At 44.0% G+C, this 16,423-nt stretch overlaps 1 protein-coding gene across 2 annotated transcripts in view; it reads right to left on the reverse strand.

The window, feature by feature from the left end:
- Positions 1-704: 704 nt before the first annotated feature.
- The window catches only part of nlrc5 (NLR family, CARD domain containing 5), a 175,336-nt gene continuing 159,617 nt past the window's right edge, over positions 705-16,423 (reverse strand). For both annotated transcript variants that reach the window (XM_060838192.1, XM_060838191.1), the window contains 4 exons: positions 15,272-15,355; positions 13,590-13,673; positions 4,579-4,662; positions 705-907 (listed from right to left, as the gene is read on the reverse strand). In XM_060838192.1, coding sequence (XP_060694175.1) covers positions 826-907; positions 4,579-4,662; positions 13,590-13,673; positions 15,272-15,355 — 334 coding nt within the window. In that variant the 3' untranslated portion in view covers positions 705-825. The remainder of the gene's footprint in view (positions 908-4,578; positions 4,663-13,589; positions 13,674-15,271; positions 15,356-16,423) is intronic.

The raw sequence follows: 16,423 nt of genomic DNA on the forward strand, positions 1-16,423 counted from the left end.
GCCCATGTGGACAAAATGTTCCCTCCACAGAGCGAACATCTCTGACACAAAGATTTATTGACCCAATCTTGAACAGGTCAAATGATCAATTATTCCAGGGCCAGCATTCCGTAGTAACAATACAGATCTTCTCCTACTTGTTCTTAGAATTCTATATGTGCCTAAATTGCTGCCCAGTTAATCTTGTGCTTTAAGTTAGCACAGTTACTTGCAATTGAGGTACTGGTCTGGAGTATCATTGGCTGTGGGTGTAGTGTCTAAGGTCTCTCTCCAAACATGGTCATTTTAGACTAGTATCTTCAGGGTCACATGAGCAGGGTATCTTCATGACTGATCTGAATCTTATTATGGCACATGCCGAACCCTTGATAACCTGTTGCAGCACAGAGAGGTCAGTAGTGAGCCCATTGGCTAGTATCTGGTGGAGAAGATATCTCAGCATTTACAAGGGAATGTTTGTCATGAAGAAATGGCAGGATAAGGCAAAAGGAACAATACATCACGTTGAGAACAAATCACCACAAGAAGACACAGAGATTGATGGAGCTCCTCACAACAACTTCGCTGTACATACAAATTGGTAAATAAAGTGACTATTCAGTGAGAAAGACAAAATAGAACAAACCTATTAATTTGTACAAAATGTTTTATTTGCATGAACAAAACGGCTTTGTAAAAATAGCAAGACAAAAATGTCTTAAAATAAATACAATCAATATAATTAAGATTCATATTGAAAACAAAGTACAAGAAATAGTGCAAATTCCAATTCCATTAATACTGCATACAATATTTACATATATCATTTACATTTTAAGTGCTATTCTAAACGGAGAGGAAATTTAATCTGGAATCCTGTTCCTGAAGACTATGTTCCCTGTCCTTCGATATATTGTTCTTCCACAATCTGCATGGATAAGGAGGGAACATTTAGACCATAAAACATAAGAGTTGAAGTTCACTATTTGGTCCATCAAGTCTGTTCTGACATTCAATCATGGCTGATAAGTTTCTCCACAAATTCTCTCGCTTTCTCCCTGTAATACTTGATCCTGTTGACAATCAAGAATCTATCCATCTCAGTCTTAAACACACTCAATGATCTGGCCTCCACAGCCTTTAGTGGCAATGAATTCCATAGATTCACCCCACTCTCTGGTTGAAGAAGTTTCTCCTTAGCTCCATTCTAAAAGATCTTCCCTTTACTCAAAGGCTGTGCCTGAGGGTTCTAATCTCTCCTACCAATGGAAACATCTTCCCAACATCTACTCTGTCCAGGCCATTAAATATTCTGTAGGTTTCAATTAGATCCCCCTTGTCCTTCTAAACTCCATTGAGGATAGACCCAGAGTCCTCAAATCTTCCTCATTTGTTCAGCTTTTCATTCCAGGGACCATTCTCATGAACCTCCTCTGAATGCTCTCCAGGACTAGTATATCCTTCCTGAGATATGGGGCCCAAAACTGCACACAATTAAGTTAATCTTCTCTTTGTAAATCTGTAGCTGAAAGAATTGTGGTTGCACCTCAGTTCAATCTCTTGCAAGACGGATCGATAAAACCATGCAGCATCTGAATATTGAGGTTTAAATTGTATTGTGAGCTTCAGGACCCTGAACAAACAGTGACAGATCCTGCTCAACAATGTTCCCACAGTCTGTCTCCAAATTATGACTTGGAGATGCCAGTGTTGGACAGAGGTGTGCAAAGTTAAAAATCATACAACACCAGGTTATAGTCCAACAGGTTTAATTGGAAGCACATTAGCTTTCGGAGCGTCGCTCCTTCATCTATTACCACTATCCACTACCATCTGATGAAGGCGTGATGCTCCAAAAGCTAGTGTGCTTCCAATTAAACCTGTTGGACTATAACCTGGTGTTGTGTGATTTTTAACTTTGTCTCCAAATTAGTCAGCAGTGGGCCTGATATCTAACTGAAGACAACAGGAAGACTCCTGATACAGCCAGCCCCATCAGGAGGTGGAACAGCGGCTCAGTGGTTCGCATATTCAAGAGTAATTTTCAGAACAGTATCGAAGAAATTGTGAAGAAAAATTTGCAGGGAGAGAGGAAGGTTGGGGGGGCCGGGGGGGGGAGGCGGGTTAGAGACTAATTGGCAATGGCTTTCAAAGAGCTGCCACAGGCACAATGGGATTTCTTCCCTGCTGCAACTTTGCCTCTCGCCAAAGCTAAGGTGCGATGTCTCTTTCATTGTGTAGGGTTGATGAAACGGCCCAGGCTGTTTCAGTGACAGCAGACGGTCTCTGGGATATTGCCTGCAGTCATTAGAACACTGGCTTGCACACTGTACTGACAGCCTGTCATAGCTAAAGATGTTATTTTGCTAAAATAAGGTTGCGAGCAATCCAGAGAATCCCAAGTCAGATGTTGAGAAAACATTCTGCCCTGCCAAGTCTTATCACGGAAACAAAAATAGTCGACATTTTAATTTAGCTGTTCAGCAGATGAGATATTGTTAAAAATATGAGTTATTGGTTTAGGCAATCCCATTGGTTTAGTAGTCAAATAAATAGCATGGTGTAATAGTATCATCTCAGTGGTAGCACTCTCACCTCTGGGTCAGAAAGCTAAGTCCACTCCATAAAACAGAGCACAACTAAATTGCCCCCTAGTGTTCAGGGATGTGTAGGTCAGGTGTATTAGTTAGGGGATAAAGTAAAGTAACAGGGTAAGGGAATGGGTCTGGGTGAGATACTCTTTGGAGGGTCAGTGGGGACTTGCTGGGCCAAACGGCCTGTTTCCACACTGTAGGGATTCAGTGAAAATCTGACATTCCAGTGCAATACAGTGGGAGTGCTGCACTGCTGAATGTATGGTCTTTCAGATGAAACACTAAATTGAGGCACCATCTACTATTCTGCCTCAGGCTCTTCATCCCATCACATACGGATGTAAAAGCTTCCATTTTAAATCTCCACAGTGATCTGGACAACATTTACTGTTCAACTATTGTCTAAGAGTGGATTATTTGATCATATTATTGCTTGTCAGAATGTGCTGTGCATAATTTGGCTGCAGCTTTTCTCGAATGGTTGCATTTCAAAACCACTTCAACGGCTGTGAAATAGTTTGCAACAGCCCTGACATTTGCTTTATGAATGTGAGCCTCCTCCTTGTTTGAAACCAAGTCACATAAACCAGGCCAATACTACATTTGATGACCAACCTGTATTCAATCTCACCTGAGGCATTCATAAGAGATTTGTAGACAGGCATCAGTGTCACAGGTTAAAGGGAGAGCAGGGAAAAGATGGGGAGAGGGTTTGCTACCAGCTATGGTTTCATCAAAATTACTATCTTCAGATACTGGCTGGCTAGCTGGCACTGGATGCTATTGGGTAGTGGCAGCGTCAGGACAGCTGCGATACTTTCACAGTTCAATAGCTTGGCCACACAATCACAAAAATGCCCCATGGATGTGCCTGCACCTTCAGGAGTGGGAGGGATGGGGAAGAGTGAAATAAACAAACCACATTCAGGTGTCTGCTAGCATGGAAGTGTGTGTGTGAGAGATGTGTGTGAGAGAGAGTGTGTGTGTGTGTGTGTGTGTGTGAGAGTGTGTGTGAGTGTGTGTGTGTGTGTGTGTGTGTGTGTGTGTGTGTGAGAGAGAGAGAGAGAGAGAGAGTGTGTGTGTGTGTGTGAGAGAGAGAGAGAGTGTGTGTGTGTGATGAGTGAGATGAGTGAGATGTGTGTGTGTGATGAGTGAGATAGTGAGAGAGTGAGGTGTGTGTGTGTGTGAGAGAGAGAGAGAGAGAGAGAGAGAGAGAGAGAGAGAGAGAGAGAGAGTGTGTGTGTGTGTGTGTGTGTGTGTGTGTGTGTGAGAGAGAGAGTGTGTGTGATGAGTGAGATAGTGAGAGAGTGAGGTGTGTGTGTGTGTGTGTGTGATGAGTGAGATAATGAGAGAGTGAGGTGTGTGTGTGTGTGTGTGTGTGTGATGAGTGAGATGAGTGTGTGTGTGTGATGAGTGAGAGAGTGAGGTGTGTGTGTGTGTGTGTGTGTGTGTGTGAGAGAGAGTGAGTGAGTGTGTGAGTGTGAGAGAGAGAGAGAGACATTTTAGAAAACTGCGAAATTAGTCAAAATCCGGAAATTCTTGAGATTCAGTTAAAGATAAAGGCACTGGATTGAATATTGAGTAATCTTTATGGTCACTTCAAATTCCCAAGTGACCATGACAGGGAGTGAATCTCACAAGGCAGATCATTGTCTTCCCTGTTCCCATTTCAGGATCACAATCTTTCACTTTCCTGGATTGAAGAAAAGCCCCACAGAAGATTCAAAAAGTGCTTTTTAGACATTTAAATAGTTTTGACAGCCCATCAGTATGATAGGGAAACGCAGCAGCCAATGGGCTCCACTGTCAAACGAAAGATCAGGTATCCATTTTATTCCTTTTGGTCGAGGGGCAAAATGTTTAGATCACAATTTTGAACCTTTCTGTTGCAGAATGATTAATCTCATGATTAATCTGTGGGTATAATGAAGTTTAGAGATTCTTTGAGCACACAAGGTTGTGTAAACCTATCAGTGCCTGAGCTGGTTTATCACACAATACTTACCGAATTACCTCAACAAAGGAGCATTGATGGAGACTTGCTGCTAGCTTTTCTGCTCCAGCTGCTGTGATTTTGTTTCCTTCCAAACTAGGAGAAAGGCAGGAAAACATTTTGTTATTCGGAATAAAGTCCTCCTTCAAATGGCCACAGAACACACACTTGTCCCAAAAAGAAAGCAACTTCTTGTGAGGAGAGCTCACAGGGACCCTCTGTCCATCTCTGAGGATGGCTCAGGACCTGGAATATAAATGGATGACAAAGAGCCTAAAAAAAACTTATTTGCAGCTGTTGTGGTTTCCACATTGCACCGATTCTTCTGAAAACAGCGGGAAGGTGTTCAACTTTAATGTGGAGATTTGCTCAAGCACTCAAAGACATGCTATGGTCAAAATGTTGAAATTTTGGAACAGCATTGCACCTTACAATATTAAAACCTACAAAAATATCTCTTGCATTCAAACATACCTTTTGTGAAGTTGTTGAATAGTTTGGTGACTGGTGTGAGCTGCAGGGGTACATTGATAAGTGAAAGTTGGTTACATACTCACTCCAGGAATAACGCAGGTTCACAGGTTCTAACAATTAGTGGCAATTCGATCCCAAGTGTTAAATTGGTCAAGGAAAATGCATATCATTTACAGATTTATGAGCTTCGCAAAAGCATAATGATTGTGCATCAATAGTCACAGATAAAGTGCCGGAAGACTGGAGGTTGGCTTAACCTGGTGCCACTGTTTAAGAAGGGTGGTAAGGAAAAGCCAGGAACTATAGACCAGTGAGCCTGACATAGGTGGTGGGCAAGTTGTTGGAGGGAATCCTGAGGGACAGGATCTACATGTATTTGGAAAAGCAAGGATTGATTAGGGATAGTCAACATGGCTTTATATGTGGGAAATCACGTCTCACAAACTTGATTGAGTTTTTTGAAGAAGTAACAAAGAGGATTGATAAGGGCAGAGTAGTAGATGTGATCTATATGGACTTCAGTAAGGTGTTCGATAAGGTTCCCCACAGGAAACTGGTGAGCAAGATTAGATCTTATGGAATACAGGAAGAACTCACCATTTGGATACAGAACTGGCTCAAAGATAAGGTGGTGGTAGTGGAGGGTTGTTTTTCAGACTGGAGGCCTGTGACCAGTGGAGTGCCACAAGGATCGGTGCTGAGTCCACTACTTTTCGTCATTTATATAAATGATTTAGATGTGAGCATAAGAGGTATAGTTAATAAGTTTGCAGATGACACCAAAATTGGAGGTGTAGTGGACAGTGAAGAAGATTATCTCAGATTTCAAGGTAATCTTGATCAGATGGGCCAATGGGCTGAGAAGTGGCAACTGGAGTTTAATTGAGATAAATGTGAGGTGCTGCATTTTGGGAAATTAAATCTTAGCAGGATGTATACACTTAATAGCAAGGTCCTAGAGTGTTGCTGAACAAAGAGACCTTGAAGTGCAGGTTCATAGCTCCTTGAAAGTGGAGTCGCAGGAAGATAGGATAGTGAAGAAGGCATTTGGTATGCTTTCCTTTGTTGGTCAGATATTAAATACAGGAGTTGGGAGGTCATGTTACAGCTGTACAGGACATCGGCCTCCTTCCTATCAGAAAAATGTTGTGAAACTTGAAAAGGTTCAGGAAAGATTTACAAGGATGTTGCCAGGGTTGGAGGATTTGACCTATAGGGAGAGGTTGAATAGGCTAGGGCTGTTTTCCCTGGAGGATCGGAGGCTGAGGAGTGACCTTACAGAGGTTTACAAAATCATGAAGGGCATGGATAGGATAAGTAGACAGCCTTTTCCCTGGGATGGGGGAGTCCAGAAGTAGAGGGCATAGATTTAGGGTGAGAGCGGAAAGATATAAAAGAGACCTAAGGGGCAACTTTTTACTCAGAGGGTGGTACATGTATGGAATGAGCTGCCAGAGGATGTGGTGGAGCCTGGTACAATTGCAACATTTAAAAGGCATCTGGATGGGTATATAAATAGGAAGGGTTTGGAGGGATATGGGCCAGGTGCTGGCAGGTGGGACTAGATTGGGTTGGGATATCTGCTTGGCGCGGACAAGTTGGACCAAAGAGTCTGTTTCTGTGCTATACATCTCCATGACTCTATGTTCAACAGCCTAGTTAAGTGATGCTTACTTATTTGACAGTTATGTACATCTGATAAGGATAATTAGACCCCTACAGCATAGAGACAGGCCCTTTGGCTCAAACTGATCCATACGGACCAAAATGTCCATTCACACCAACCCCATTTCCCTGCACTTGGCCCATATCCTTCTAAATCTTTCCTATTCATGTATTTGTCCAAATGCCTTTTAAATGTTGTTAGTGTATCTGCCTCAACCACTTCCGCTGGCAGCACATTCTGTATGCAAACCACCCTCTGTGTAAAAAGTATTGCCCCTCAAATTCCCTTTTATTCTTCCCCCTTTAACCTTGAACTGATGCCCTCTAGTCCTCGATTCCCCAACCCTGGGGAAAAGACCCTATGATCTTATACACTTCTTTAAGATTCCCCTCTCAGTCTCCTATGCTGTAAAGAAATAAGTCCTAGCTTGTCCAACCTTTCCCTATAACTCACACCCTTGAGTCCTGGCAACACTCTTGTAAATTTCTTCTGCACTCTTTCCATTTTAATAACATTCTTCCTATAGCAGGGTGACCTCACCAACGTCCTATACAACTGCAACACAACTTTCCAACTTCTATACTTAATGCCCTGACTAATGAAGGCCAGTTTGCCAAAAGCCTTCTCCAATGCCCTATCTACCTGTGACTCCACTTTCAGAGAACCAGGCACATGAACTCCAAAGTTCCTCTGTTTCACTACACTCCTTAAGGCCCTACCATTCACCATGAAACTCCTACTTTGATTTGATTTACCAAAATGTAAGACCTCACGCTTATCTATATTAAACTCCATTTGCCATTTCTTGGCTCACTTCCCCAGCTGATTAAGGACCTGCTGCAATATATGATAACCTTTCTTACTGTCTATAATATCTCCTATTTTACGGTCATCTGCAAACTTACTAATCTTGCCTTGTACATTCTCATCCTAATCATTGATACAGATAACAAACAACAATGGGTCCAGCACCGTCCCTGAGGCACTCCACTAGTCACAAGCCTCCAGTCTGACAAGCATCTTTCCACTATTACCCTCTGCTTCCTACCATCAAGCCAATTGTGTATCCAATTTGCCAGCTCCCCTCGATTTCATACAATCTTACCTTCCAGAGCAGCCTACCATGTGAAACCTGATCAAAGGCTTTAATGAAATCCATATAGATTACATCTACCGCATTGCCCTCATCAACCTTCCTGGTCACCTCATCAAATAACTCTAACAAATTTGTGAGGTGTGATCGCCCACGCACAAAGCCATGCTGACTACTCCTAATCAAACTCTGCTTTGCAAATACATGTATATCTTATCTCTCAGAATCTTCTCAAGGAACTTGCCTACCACAGGCGTTAGGCTCACTGGTCTATAGTTTCCAAGTTTTTCTTTGCAGCCCTTCTTGAATAATGGCATAACATTCGCTACCCTCCAGTTTTCTGGGACCTCACTCATGGCTAACCATGATGTAAAAATATCAGCCAGGGCCCAGAAATTTCTTCTCTAGCCTCTTGTAGGGTTCTTAGATATATCTGGTCAGGATCAGGAGATTAATCCACCTTTATACATTCTAATACATCCAACACCTCCTCTACTGTGATATGGACTGTCCCTAACATATAACCACTAACTTCCCTAATTGTTTTTGAAGTGACTATTCAAGTACTGGTCACTTTCATCATCAGATATAGAAGCTTTTCAATGACTCCCCTGTTATGACATGGCTTGGGAGTGCTGCTTATAAAATTGATACCACATATATCAGATAGTGACAGGACAGATTGTCATTTTTGGACGGTGTGAGATTGAGGGGCTGAGGTTTGCAGGAGAATGGGGTTAATGAGAGTGATGGTGCAGGGTTCTAAAGAGATGAGAGTGAAGTTTGAGTAGGTGGGAGGAGGTGTGAGGGACAGTGGGGGTTGAGAGTAGCTAATGATAATGTGAAGTGGGGAGGGTAAGGGAGGGTGCGAGAGATACGGGAGCGAAAGAGGGAATGAAGAAAGAGAAACACAAATTGGAAAGAGATTGAAACAAATAAAAACATAGGAACACAGAAAATACAGTAGGCTATTCGGCCCTTTGAGCCCATTCCACCTTTCAATCCAATCATTGCTGATCACCCAACTCCATAGTCTGTTCCTGCTTTTCCTCCACATCCTTTGATCACTTTAGCCCCAAATGCTGCATCCAACCTCTGCTTCAAATCACACAATGCTTTGTCCTTGACTGCTTTCTGTGGCATAGGATTCTACAGGCTCACTGCTTCCTGGATGAAGAAATTTCTCTTCACCTCAGCCTTAAATTGTTTAGCCTGTATCTTAGACAGTGAACCGTGGTTCAAGAGGCACCCGTAATTGGGAATATCTTCCTGAATCTAACCTGTCTAGCCCTTTTAGAATTATATGGGCCTCTGTGAGATTCCCTCTCATTCTTATCTCCTGCGAATATAATCCTAATGAATTCAACCTCTCTTGATACGGCAGTTCTGCCATCCCACGAATTAGTTGTGTGAACATTCAGTGCACTCCCTCAACAACAATAACATCCTTCCTCAGATGTGGAAACCAAAACTGCAAACAAGGAGAAGTTCAAATAATCACCACACTGAAATACAAGGAGTGGCTCGTGGTTAGCACTGTGGCCTCACAGTGCTGGGGACCTGCATTTGATTCTACCTTTGGACAACTGTCTGTGTGGAGTTCCCACATTCTCCCTCTGTCCGTGTGGGTTTCCGCCAGGTGCTCCAGCTTTCTCTCACAGTCTGAAGATGGGTGCATTGCCCATAGGGTTCAGGGATGTGGAAGTGCCAGTGTTGGATTGGGGTGGATAAAGTTAAAAATCACACAACACCAGATTATAGTCCAACTGGCTTATCAACCACCTGACGAAGGAGCAGCGCTTTGGGAAAGCCAGTACTTCCAAATAAACCTGTTGGACGATAAACTGGTGTTGTGTGATTTTTAACTTTGTCCAGGTTAGGTTTGTTAGCCGTGGGAAACGCTGGGATAAAGAGTAGGGGGGATGGCTCTGGGTGAGATGCTCTTCAGAGGATCAGTGTGGACCTGTTGGGTTGAATGGTCTGTTTCCACACTGCAGAAATTCTAATGGATTTGGGATAAAGTGGATGGGATTCCTTGGAAAATAGCTTGTGATAAGAAGGGTCAGGTTTGCATGTGCTAAATTATCACCCGGTGGATGTTAGTTGACTATATTTGATGTAAGAAACATTTTCACATGTGATATTAGTGAAATAATTAACAGTCTTCCCTGTGGCTATCTCTCGCAAACACTTGCTTGTCTCCATGGAACCAACAGTGAGATGAAAGACCAGTGAACTGCTAGGATAGAAAGAACATTAGGAAACAGAAAACTGGTCAAACAATTCTTGTGACTGTTAATACATTTCTGAGACTGTAGCCACCAGCTATAGGGGTTGATAGGATATATAAGAATAAGAAGTATATGTAAAGGAAAGAATGCACAATTAACAGTGAATCACGGAGAAATTTAAAGTGGACCATCAGTTCCAGTTTCTCATCCAAATGGCACCACCTACAGGATCATGCTGAAAATTGTCCCAGTCAATTTAATCTCAGATTACTGAACACAAGGCACTGCAAACAAATCAAGTGTACAGATACAGCTACAAACATCTTCATAACAAATGAAAATGCTCTAATGTTTGTCACTAAACTTACTTTTAATGGCTCATAATGAGTAAAAATACAACAGCAACTATTTACATCACATGATTTAGAGGTGGGGGCTGGGGGGAAAGGGGAAAGGAGACCATAGCGGGGGAGGTGTTCCTCACGGACCCTGCATGAGCAGAATGACCTGCAGAATAGCAACCCAGACCTGAACTCCTGACACTGACCTCAATGCGGAGGCCAAGGAGAACGCTGCTGTGGATTGCACTGGGACAATGGAGCAGTACATTACTGAGTGTAAATGAATAGACAGGATATAGCTAGAAGATTCTGGAAGGGCACCACTGGAAGGAAAAACTCTAGAGACAGGAAAATTGGATCACACACTGCCACACCCTTCCAACCCACTCACCCACACATGTCACACACCCTGCCACACCCTTCCAACCCACACACACTGCCACACCCTTTCAACCCACCCACCCACACTGCCACACCCTTCCAACCCACTCACCCACACACACACTGCCATACACTTCCAACCCACTCACCCACACATGCCCACACTCACTGCCACACCCTTCCAACCCACCCATGCCCACACACACTGCCTATTCCACCCACCCCCACACATGCCCACCCCACACACCACCACACCCACCCACCTCCCACACCCACCCACCTACCCACACACACAGCCACACCCACCCACCTACCCACACACACAGCCACACCCACCCAACTACCCACACACACAGCCACACCCACCCACAGACACACCCACACCGCCATACCCACCCACGCCGTCACACCCACCCACAGACACACACACTGCCACACCCACCCACCCACACACTCATTCTGCTACACCCATCCACACATTCATACTGCCACACCCACCCACACTCGTTCTGCCACACCCACCCACAGACACACACACCACCACACCCACTCTCACACACTGTCACACCCACCCACATACAGACACATACACACACCGCCACACCCACTCACAGACACACACACACCACCACACCCACTCACCCACATACAGACACATACCACTACACCCACATACAGACACATACACACTGCCACACCCACCCACACAGACACATACGCACTGCCACAGAACTGCTCACAGCACTCTTGCTGTGGCCTAACTAATGTTACACAGCTCCATTATAACCTCCTTGCTCTTATATTCAATGCCTTGACTAATACAGAAGACCATTTGTCTTCTTGACCACCTTATTGGCTTGTCCTGCTGCCTTCTAGGATCTATAGATGTGTACACCAAGGTCTGCTGATCCTCTGTGGAGCCCAGCATCTTGTCATTCACCTTGACCTCCCTTGTCGTGTTTGTCCTCCAAGTGTGCATCACTTCACATTTCCATCCGCAACGAGGTCCAAAACTGCGGTCTGATTTTTGATCAGTAAAGGAGTGACGGATTAAGGTGAGCAGGTTAAGTGGGGCTGAGACCATGAGAAGATCAGCGATGATCTTATTGAATGGTGGAGCAGGCTCGATGGGCCAGGTGGCCTACTCCTGCTCCTACGTCTTATGTTCTTATTAAAGCTTACTTCCTCTGTATTTATCACAGCATCTATTTTCATGTCATTTGTGGAACTTACTAATCAAATTTCCTACCTTCATGTCTGGATCATTAATGCTAATCACAAACTGCAAAGGACCCAGCACTGAACTCTGTTGTTATGCTACTGGACATAAGCTTCTAAAATTTCTCAAAAGACCCTTTGACCATTACTCTGTGCTTCCTGCCGCTAAGTCAGTTTTGGATCTAATTTGCCAAATGGCCCAGATCTCAAGGGCTCTTACCTTCTTGACCAGTCTCCCATGAGACAACCTGTCAAAAGGCCTTACTGAGATCCATGAAGACTATAACAACTGCACAGCCCTCATCCACATATCATTCACCTCCATTAGAAAATCAAATTTGTTAGTTATGATCGCCCTCTGACAAAGCCAATAAATAAAACAAACTAAATTGAGAAATTCTGTCCCACAGAATGTTTCCAAAAGGTTCCCTACCACTGATATTAGATACACTGGTTTATAGCTCCCTGGTTAATCCCTATGACCCTTCCTGATTAATAGCACTACACGAGCTGTTTCCAATCCTTTGGCATCTCCTGTATCCAGGCAGGATTGGAAAATGTAGATCAGGGACCCCCCCCCCCCATCTCTCCCCTTGTCTCATACAGCAGGCTTGGATAGATCTCTGACCGTAAGCCTGCTAAAACCTCTTCCCTCTCCAAGCTAATTTGTTCAAGATGATTACATGTCACCCACCCTGATTCCTATATCTCCCTTGTTCTTTTCGATAGTGAATACCCTCACCCTACTGCAGAAAGTACTCGTCCAAATCTTCACCTCCATCTTCCGGCTTCACACACAAATTGCCACCTTAGTCCCTACTTCTTCCCTGATCTAAGTCTGAAGACAGTCCCTCATTTTGCTTTCTCCTTTACCAGTCTGTAATGAAGGAGAAAGTGAGGGCTGCAGATGCTGGAGAGCCAGAGTTGAAAGCAGCTGCCCTGGAAAAGCACAACAGGTCAGACAGCATCCGAAGAGCAGACGCCCTTCATCAGGAACCCAAATTCAGGGTACAGCATTAAACCACCACACATTAAAATGGCCACTTGAGGACCTCAACCGGAGCAAGGACAGGAGGATTGGCCTATGTCTAGTCCCCTGCCCTAGGAGTGGGAACAGGTTGGCATTAGCAGGAGGGTATTCGAAAGGCCTCACAATGAACTTTGTAGGTCCTTCCCTTACCACAGGCGGGCCAATGTAACATTCTAGATGAAAGCGTGTACCGCGGATGCTGGAGATCAGAGTCGGGAGTGTGGTGCTGGAAAAGTACAGCAGGACAGGCAGCATCTAAGGAGCAGGGGAATCGACGTTTTGGGCAAAAACCCTTCATCAGGAATATAACATTCTGCCATGTACAGTTTTCACTCACTTGTATTATAATGTACTGGGCCCTTGTGTTATCGTCTCTATATTTATACGGCAAACCAACTGAACATTATACCCAGCAGAAACATCGGTCAGCTTCTCAGTGGTATATAGAGCAGGCATATCATTAATGGATGATAATGTCCAAATCCAGTACCTTTTTACAAACCATATAATGTACTATTGCCATATCTCTTTCACCAGCACGAGAGCTTTGCCAATATGATGTGCCCCTGAAATTCAATGCTGTACTTACTCAAGTTTCTTCAAGCACAGCATTCTTGGTAGGGCATCAGCCAGCCTCACTGCACCCTCGTCGCCAATATCATTCCAAGATAGGCTGTGAAAACATACGTACTGTTAGAGCAGTTTTCATCAGGACCTCAGTCATCAGAGTGCAGTAAGTAAGGCATCAAAGGCCTGTGGCTTTAGGTTGTAATGGGGGAGAGCTCAGAATGCAGAGTAACCCACGTGGAAAGGGTCATGGGTCAAGACTTGATCTTTCAGCAGCACTCACCCCTTCACATTGCAGAAATGCTGCATTTATGATGCAGTGTTCCACTTTTATATCATGGACGTGAGTAGAATCAGCACTATTGCCCAAATCTTGGGCAAAAAGTCCTCAGTCCCCCTGAGATTTTGTTTTCCAGCACAGTGTAAGAGCTGGGACTCATTGTTGGATGGGGACAACCTAAGGCTTTGGCTTCAGTTTTAGGTTTTATCAATTTTTGGATGAACTCCTATCAGCTAAATATCCTTAAGATGGCCCCCTGGATGTGATGTGCCCTTTTGCATTCAGGTGAAAAGTACATTGAGGGAAAATGTAGAGTGCCCGGTGCTGGGATGGTCAAGACATTAGTCAGGAGGGTTCATAAAACCAAATGCCAGGCTGAATAATGGGCACATACCCTTAAACCAAACACCAGGCCTTATAAGGGGCATATACTCTTAAACCAAACGTCAGGCCGTATGAGGGGCACCTACCCTTAAACCTACTCACAGAATGTAAGATAAGAAAAAAAAGTTTGTATTCTATAACCCGGATGACCAAATTTATGCTGCTATCTCAGTTATGATGCCGGCTTGGCACTAGGCCTTGGCACTGGAGAAATGTACAAAGGAACAAGATGAATCATTCACGCAAAGAGCTCATTGGGAGGTGGCAGTATCACACAGTTGGTGACAACCTCATCCACAAATTCACACAGAGCACTCTGTAATTTGTGCCATGCACTACCAGTGACAGTAGGAGATCAGAAAATTAGCCTTCAGCCTGATATTTATTTTTAAAAAGAACTCTGACCAACTGTTAATCAAAATCATTACAGTGCAGTAAACATATGTTTTACAATAATCAATTCAACAAAAGGTCAATTCAGGTTACACATTCACCGACTTCGTGTCACTGTGTAACCAGGATGTTTTGCATTGTCACACAATGAGGTAAGCACTTCAACTGGATAAACTAGCTGCACTACATTTAAATCCAGACAGAGAGAGGGGGAGGAACACCGAGGGAGACAGAGACAGAGGGAATAAAGGCTGACAGAGCGAGACAGAAACAAAAAGGAGACAGACAAAGAATCAGTCAGAGGCTACAGAGGGATGCCCAGGCAGGGAGACAGAGATAGACAGAGATAGAGGGAGACAGGCAGAGAGACAGTCAGAGGCAGACAGAGGGAACCAGAGGGAGTCACTTCAATAGTTTAAGCAAAACAAAATAAAGAAAAAAGTTCAACCTCTACGGTCATCAGGAGAGAACAAGGCAGGATGGAAAACTGAATCTTTCAGTGACTAACATGTTTTGAAATGAGAGCCAGCTTGATGCTATTTAATTAAAACTGCAGCAATCTGGTTAAACCAGAGCTCCCGTTTATCTCAAAATGCAGACACCAGCTGTCTCACGGTCTCTTTGCATCAAAGAGATGTAACACTTACATGACCTCTTCAATACGGGGACAGCACACAAGTCCAGCTGTGAGCTCCGCTGCAACACGGTCATCAAACCTGTTCAGCCGCAGGCTACAAGAGAGAACACCACGGTAGGTAAATCCGAAAACACCGAACAACACAATGTTCACACACACTCTGGCCCAGAAAACATTTTGCCCCATTGTCGAATCAGATCCAGGTTAATTGGTGAGAAAAACTAAGCCTCTCTCTCTTTGTGGATACAGTTTATTAATGACTCAGCCTTACAGCTGCTTTCACACACCAGTCTTCCCTTTTCTTATAGAAGCAACCTGTTCAGCGATGTAATAATAATAATATAGTGTTGGAGCAGGTAGGACTTGAACCCAGGCCTCCTAGCTCAGAGGTTGGTGCACTACCACTACACCTCAAGAATCCTAGCTTTTCTACCTTTATATTTCCTAATCACCTTGTTCAGGGTTATTATTAAACATCTCTGGAGTAGTTGGGTCTTGAACCCAGGTCTCCAGGCTCAGAGGTAGGGACACTGCCACTTCACCATAACAGTCCTAGCTTTTCTACCTTTATTTTATTTTTCTTTTATATCCAGAAGTGGCATCATGCTCAACTGATGTGCCCCATTACCAAAACCAGCATGACTTCTTTTTTTAAAAACTATTATTTGTCACCAGTAAAACACCTGTATAGTCAATCAGATACCGTCAAGAAAATCTTACAACCAATGCAAACCGTCACAAGTTAGGAAGAGGGGGAAGGGGCTAAGTCAAAATGGATTTGGAGGTGGAATAAAACATTTGTCACCCATGATGCCCACCTCTCTCCATATCTAACTTAACATTTACCCTGTCAATTCACCCCAATCACCTGCTGAACTACTGAGACATTAATATAGATTCCCTACTGTATGGAAACAGGCCCTTCAGCCCAACCAGTCCACACCAACCCTCTGAAAAGGAACCCACCCAGCCCCATTTCCCTCTGACTAATGCACCTAACACTACGGACAATTTAGCATGGTCAATTCACCCAACTTGCACATCTTTGGACTGTGGGAGGAAACCAGAGCACCCGGAGGAAACCCAAGCAGACACGAGGAGAATGTGCAAACTCCACACAGACAGTCACCTAAGGCGGGAGTTGAACCTGGATCCCTGGCGC

The sequence above is a fragment of the Hemiscyllium ocellatum genome, chromosome 17 (genome assembly GCF_020745735.1).
Source record: "Hemiscyllium ocellatum isolate sHemOce1 chromosome 17, sHemOce1.pat.X.cur, whole genome shotgun sequence".
Classification (NCBI taxonomy): Eukaryota; Metazoa; Chordata; class Chondrichthyes; order Orectolobiformes; family Hemiscylliidae; genus Hemiscyllium; species Hemiscyllium ocellatum.